A 7,448-nucleotide genomic window follows, 5' to 3' on the forward strand; every position below is an offset into this window, starting at 1 on the left:
CCTCTGCCCCTTCGGCTCGGCAGAGGGCGAGGCAAAACTGGGGAAATGAAACGTAAATTACCACGTACGTGTGTACATTCCAAATGTTCTCCTGCTTTTCTTCTTATTTTATTGCAGAAAATCGATTGGGTTAGTTTTTCTGTATTATTCTTTACCAAAATGAGGCGACAAAATTAAAATACATATACAAGTATGACTGGGACACGTATGCTGAAATGTATCTGTTGTTCCAGGCAAACCTTCATTTTTATGCTTCAGGCAAGCCATGTCTCCCCACACGAATTATTACTATGAGGAAGTCTCATTCGGCATCAAAGTAATCGACACAAGCTTCAGGTAATGTAAAAAAAAAGTAAACACACATCACATAACTAAGTATTGCCAACTTCAACTTTAATAGTGGAACCATCACTTTTTTACCATTTCAGTAATAACTTTAAGGGGAATAAAAACTTCCCTACAAAAATAAAACTAAGCTTGTCAAAATTATAAATAGTTTAAATGTTTGTTTTTAAAGACACACATTTTAATGTTCCCCTGCATCCCCCCTCCCCCCCCCCATATCATTTAATCATTCTGGTACCATCACATAATGAAATGAAAACAGTTTTGCAACACAAGCTTTGACAGTTCAATTTGATGCTAAAATTAAAAAAGATAAAAACTGACTAGGCATGACCATTTATTTTAAATTAAAGCCATTGTAGTTGCCAGTGTGTAAAAGAAAAAAAAAAAAAGAGAAAAACAACCCCACACATGACATTTTACAATAATTAACCGCGGACTAAGACAAAATTGAAATATAAGTTTATTTTGGTCCCCCACCCCCACCCACTTCACCCCAAATCAAGACTCATAGTGCACACAACACTGATTGAGGTTTTTGGCTAAAGTAAATGCAGATGTGCCTACTTAAAAAGACTGATAGTTTAGTTCAAGTAAAAACAAAATTCACATATTTTTAAACTCCACTTTCAAACTCAAACAGTGTTTAAATCTGAGCAACAAATGGTTCAATATTGACAGCGATTATGTAATAACATCATTTATGTATCTGCCCATAACTAAGTAGATGTTAACAGAATACCCACCGACATGCTGCTGCATTCATAGAAAAACGGATTGTGACAGAACACAAGAGCATTCCCTGAACCATTATAAAGTGTCTCACTTGAGGATAATGTTACTAACTCACACATGCACTACAATGTTACATGTGAAATTAAAAAACAAACAAGATATGCCTTATATATACTTTATAGTTAGTCCTACTCTTAATTTCTCTTAACACTTTAAAACATTATGATTGTCTCATTAAGCTTGCAAATTTTTTACCAAAAGAAAACCAACCTGTGACTAGTTTTTTTTTTTTTTTTTAAATCTTACTAAGGAAAGGAAACAAAGGCACAATTACATCAAATTAAGGGGAAGAACAGAAGCATCTTGGAGTTTCACACAGTATCCATTAGATGTCACCAAAGTTTAAATAATTCCTTGGGAATTTAGAACGAACACCTTAAGAGTGGAAGGAAATAAACCCCACCAACTTCTGCTGCTCTTAAATTGTTAGCACTCCTCCCCCCTCCCCCCCAATACATAACTCATTTCCTCCCTGGCTTGATAATGACTAAAGTATCAGTTACTCAAACCTGCCTCATGCTTCTATTGCACACCCACTTCTTTGGTTTCTTTTGAACGTGCTTTTTTAGATAAATAACTCTGAAAGAACAACAATTATATTTACAGTAAAGTAAAAAGTTTTCTTGCTACATTTTCCCTACTTTTAAATCAAGTAAATCAGCAGTCTGCAGAATTTGGTAATCGTTTTTCAATTAAGAGTTTAAAAACCATAAGGAAAAAAAACTTTCTGAATTACTAAACCCAAGAGTTACTAAGCTCAGTCACCAACGCAGCCAATACACATTGATTTTCTGCTAAGCTGGAAACAAGAATAAAAAAATTCTACTTTCTTTGCCTGAGCCTTTAACAAACAAAGCAGCAGAGGAAGCTATTTTTGTCTTTCAGATACGATAATCCGAAGTTATCCAGCCTAAAAATAGATCGCTGAGCCAGAGGAAAGATCTGACTTACAGCGAAGACCAAATGCATCTGTAGTTACAGCTTATGTCTAAACACTCGCTAGATGGGCATTTCTCACAGAGTTATCCGAGACACTGACCACTTTTTTGGAATTCAAGTAAGCAGCCACCTTTTAGCTTTGCTGCACTTTTCAAACCCCCATTACACATTTATGGAACCAGCTTCTCCAATGACTTGTATGTGCAGCTCCACTGCCATTCTTATTTAGCTTTTGCCTCTCATTCCTTCCCATTATTTCTATTATCTTTATTTCTTTTCCAGTGTGGATTTATGCAGTTAAAAAACCATAAGACTTATTCACAATATAACGACATCCTAAAACTTTAATCTTGTAGCATTAGTATTTTAACTTCCCTCTGTATAAATACTATTTCCATTTAAAATCTAAGACCAGTCCTCCTCTGTCAGCTGTTAAGAGTTCTCCTCCCTCAACTCTTACCTTCTTTTCAACTTCCTCTTTACTTTCTCCAGAAAAACCACTGTAAAGCCTTCCAAAAATTTCACAGAACCACAAGACCTCATACGCCTTCCATCTATAACAGTTCTCTCACAAATTATACAGTAACTATTTGAAAACACAAAGGTAGTGCAAATCAATTTCACCTCAAAGATAGTGCTCCAACTAATTCTTGTCCAGATGGTTTTGTTGTTTTTCTTAATCCATCAATTTGCACATCCTTATTTGTAAAGCTACCATCAAAGCATAGAAGAAGGAAAAAAAAACCAAAAACTTATTTCATAGCATCCTAGAAAATCGATTACAGTTTCACAGCTTGCACCAAGTTAACTTGAAAATTCTCTAGGCACACAGAGGGTTGCAAACTGATGTACAAACATGCAGAATCCCTTACTTGTGGGTGCAAGATGCTAAGTAACCTGGCTTATGGGACTAAGTCTATAGCAAAATTCAGGTACCCTGGCATCACAAAACAGTCTTCTGAATAAGGAAAACTGCTCTCTGCTGCTCTTTGTACATTGGGTTTGGCATGCTATATTGACGTTTGGTAGCGCGCATTTTTCCTGAGAGTCCTTTCGCCCACTTCTAACCAGGTTGCCACACCCCACCGAGGGCTTCTTCAAGTTTGTCTCTATAAGCTGCATAACGCTTCTTTAAGATTTGCAGTTGTTCATTTTCCTCTTTGTCCAGTATACGCAAGAAGTTCTGCAGTTCAGGAATAGTAAAAGCTTCCCACTGGAAAGAAAAAAGGATGAGGAAGATAAACAGAAAATACACAAATAATTTTTTATATACAGTGTTTTTAAACAAAACTTCAGACGCTTAAAACAATTTCATCTGAAACAGTACTCTCCTTGCAAATCTTAAGGGGTCTGAAAACAGTTTACTCCTTTAAACTGTTTTTTGTTCTGGAAGTAACAACGAGTCAGTCTAACCACAAATTAAATGTTTACAAAAGGCACAAAGTAAATGTAACAAGGGGAAAAAAAAATTTGCTTCCGAAAAATGGATTGTCCTGTCAGCACAGATCAAAGAGGAGCCCACTCATCCATGAAGTTAAACACACACACACACACACACAGCGCACCAGTGTAACATACCATGACTTCTCCAGTTTCATGCTCACGTAAAACAAAACTGAGCATTTCCATTTTGGGGCCTGCCACCAAACGCAGGTAAAGGGGATGTTCTCGGTCCGACAGCTTGCATGTATAAACTACAAGAGAAGAAATCACAGTAACTGTCATCTTTACTAAGGATGTTTCAAATGCTTTGGATGATTAACACTAGGCCAATGTTAGAATATTTCAGAGATATGCATGCGTAAACACAAAATTGACGCATTCTACATACTGTCTACATATTAGACTACCTACTGGTTTTGAGCACAGGAGTTTTAGGGAGGAGCCGAGCAGGTGACCAATGGTAACAGTGCAACACTACATTCACACAGGAATGAAATGGCCTCCAGTCACCACAGATACACCATCTGAACACATGCAAGGGGAAATAGCACAAGAAAAAAAAATACAACACAGATCTGTTGCTCTAACTAAGCATTTAAGACATCAGAGCCATGGTATCACCATTCTGTTACTCTTCCAACTTAAAATCTCATACACAGTCTAAAAGACAACTCCGCCTGCCTGACATGGTTGGTGTGACTGACAGCCAGAAACATCTGAACTCCTGAAAGTGCTCTCAACGTCCATGGACGAAGGCGGATTCTAAGTGCAAGAACACAATGTTGGCAAAACACTCTTTTCACTAAAAATGCCTTCTGATACTTCCAAACACAATAGACAACAACAGCAGGCAGCGCACTGGGAGCACCACGTGCACTAACACACACACACACACAAACACAATGCATCCGCCCATGATGCTCATCATCTCAAGAGCTCTCTGCCAGTGCAGGGACTTTGGGTATCACAGACATCAGGGTTCCTCTTTTTAAAAAAATCTGTCCTGTAATTCAGTCTCACAAATCTGCAGTGTATCAAGCTAGCTGAAGTTTAGAGCCTGATAAGGCAGCATATTAAATAAAATATAACAGATTGTAAGGCACAGGAGAGCTGTGTAGAATGTTTAGTAAGTTACTTTTTCTTTCATGAATTATCCTGAAATATCCTCAAATCTTACACATCCTACTTTTCATAAGGAAAAAAAAAAAAAAAAAAGAGAGAAAACAAGATTGTCACCTCCATTTATCTCGAGTTCTTCCACCCTGCTTATTTCAAGTATTTCTACAACACAACTCCCTCCCCAAACCCCTTCACTACCAAAATGCCACAAGCCTAACTTATACCTTGGTCTTCCTTGTGACAGCGTTTATAAAGTGCAAACTTCGCAGGGTTGTCAGCCACGAAAAACTTTTTGAGCAAGGCCTCAATAACTTCACGGACAGTATTGGTGCTGCTGATGTGAAGGGTAATCACGCAGCCATCCGGCAAGTAGAAAGCAGTTTCATTATTGCTGTGAGCACAGCTGCCCTGGCTCTGGGAGGACTGCACAGTGATCGGTCTGCAGAGTTCCATCTGAACTTTGATAAAGCCAGTGTAAATCCCATTCACGTTCTGCAACAGGAGGAAAGAATCAAACTGTTAAAATTAGTAATGACCAGTTGCGACATTAGTGGAGTAGGTAGATTAAAACAGTCACAGCAAACACAATTTAAAGGCCAGTGTAATATGTCTTGTAAGAAACATTGTTTCAAAAATTCAGACATTTATTCTTTCTGGTATATCTGCTGAATATTAATTTTTTTCTTAATAACAACTACTGCATTTCAAAAGTATTAGGATCTCATCAAGCAAAAGGTACTACAAATTAGTGGAAAGTTTTCACATTAGGAATGAAATCATTTCCACTATGAAATTAAAAAGACCACTGCTGTTCATCTTTAACAACAGATTTTATGCAGAAATATAGAAATTTTCTCCCACATGTTAGCTATGTTTGAAGAATTAGTCTAAGGTATTTAGATGTCCAAATCCTGTGGCAACTTGAAAAGAACCAGAATAAATGCCAATCTAATCGTTTCAAATTATTTATTACAGTTCCTTCCAAAAGACAAAATACAAAGATAAAATGATCAAACCTTACTAAGCTAGAAAACTTCAGGCAGCCTGGTTTTAACCGTAAGTCCTGTCCCACACGCAAACATAAAACAAAAGTCTTTTCAGTATACAGCCGTACATATGTGGTTTAGGATATAATGGAAATTTCAAAATTTCCACATAAAATACACCCACAGAAACACGTATCAGAAAATCTGGACAATGCAGCAACTGAGTAACAGTTTGCCAGGCAGATAGATGTGAACTTTATTACTATGGTCTGCAGTAAGCTGGACTGAGCCTTAGACCTGGTCCACAATCCTTGGATTGTATGCATTCCATTGTCTGTATCATCTGTGTCACGGGGGGCAGGGGGAAGTTTACTCATGCTGAAAACCCATATGAATACTCTGAAATTTAAGTCTCCTATAATAAATACTGCATTTTTTTAACTTTTCCTCATTGGTTGAGCATTTTTATCAGAAGATACCCGATAAAAAATTATCTACGCAAACAAGATAAATTTATCTGCATTTTTACCAGCTGAGGGTTTTCATCTGACAAAGTTACATCTGGGTTATCTTAAACACATTTCAAGTTACATATACATCTGTTTCAATCCATATAGAAGAGCTACATCTATGAAAACATTTCAGATGGGAGATTTATTTCCAGATCTAAGAGTCATTAAACCAGAGACAGCTTCCTATGTAAGGTGCTGAGAACAGAATAATTCACAACACACTACAAAGTTACAGTTCAATTGCTCCTATTAAAAATTACAGGAATCATATGCAAAACTTACCAAGGTCATCTTTAATTTATCAGTGACAGATGAATTATAGCTTTGTATCTTCTCTTTAACTTCTTCTTTACTGAGATAAACATGAGGTTCTCTCTCCTTCTGAACATCCTTCAACAGAGACAGCAATTTTAGCAAACAAAACAAACCCCCCAATTCTTTATGACTTTGGAAATGAGCATTCTTAGTCCGAATGGTAATTATTGCACAGAGGCTCAACGTGCAGTAATTAGCTGTACAGCAATAGAAAGGATTAACGTGTTAGGCAAATCAAACAGAACACTTGGGCTGAACGGAGACAGTTAAATCGACACACCCAAAGACATTTGTGTCCTTTTTTTGCCAACTATTTTCATTCAAGTATTTATCATCAGCAGTATGTAAAACAGGTCAGCTCATTTTATGGCTTGATTTGCTCACGTCAGTGCTACGCAATATTGTTAAGAATACAGTTGCAATTCTCATGAAATACTATTTAGGGCACAAATGTGCACTTCTAAACAAAAGAATAATATATATGAAAATAGCAGCACGTACGAACAAGTAACACTAACAATCCCCACATATGCCAACAACGTAAGAGCATCCTTGCATTCTAATGTGACAGGCAGCACGTTACGCACAGGGTCACTGACTACTACGAGAACCATCACAAGTAACTCTCTGGTGTATGTTACACCAAATTCATGGTTTTTTTTTTTTTCATGGGGAAGGCCCTATTAGTTTTCTCAACTGTTGCTTTTAGGATCTTGCTTCGGATTTTACATGCAGCAGTAAAACCAGTTCCTGGAGTTGGAACTTATCCAAACAAACATTTGTTCCCAATCCGTATTCCTGCAGCAAATGAGCGTTATAAATACACTCCGGTTTCTACCACTAGCACAAATGCCATATATAGTATGAAAGAGTTTCAGCTCTCAGCTTTAATGATTTAAGACTTCACTTTGAAAGGAAGAAGCTTTGAAGAAGTTTCTGAACACTGGAATATACATTCAGTATATGAACAAACCAACAGTGTTCCAATCTGCCC

General features: G+C 37.1%; 1 protein-coding gene across 1 annotated transcript; it reads right to left on the minus strand.

Annotated features, from left to right (window-relative positions):
* Positions 1-2,787: 2,787 nt before the first annotated feature.
* Positions 2,788-6,529, minus strand: RASSF3 (Ras association (RalGDS/AF-6) domain family member 3). The gene is made up of 4 exons (XM_010137625.1): positions 6,422-6,529; positions 4,866-5,133; positions 3,658-3,773; positions 2,788-3,292 (listed from the first exon to the last, which is right to left on the minus strand). The coding sequence occupies exons 1-4, from the start codon at positions 6,428-6,430 to the stop codon at positions 3,143-3,145; spliced, it is 543 nt and encodes a 180-aa protein (XP_010135927.1). The 5' UTR covers positions 6,431-6,529; the 3' UTR covers positions 2,788-3,142.
* Positions 6,530-7,448: the final 919 nt, after the last annotated feature.

This window comes from Buceros rhinoceros, unplaced genomic scaffold (assembly GCF_000710305.1).
Source record: "Buceros rhinoceros silvestris isolate BGI_N320 unplaced genomic scaffold, ASM71030v1 scaffold17686, whole genome shotgun sequence".
Lineage (NCBI taxonomy): Eukaryota > Metazoa > Chordata > Aves > Bucerotiformes > Bucerotidae > Buceros > Buceros rhinoceros.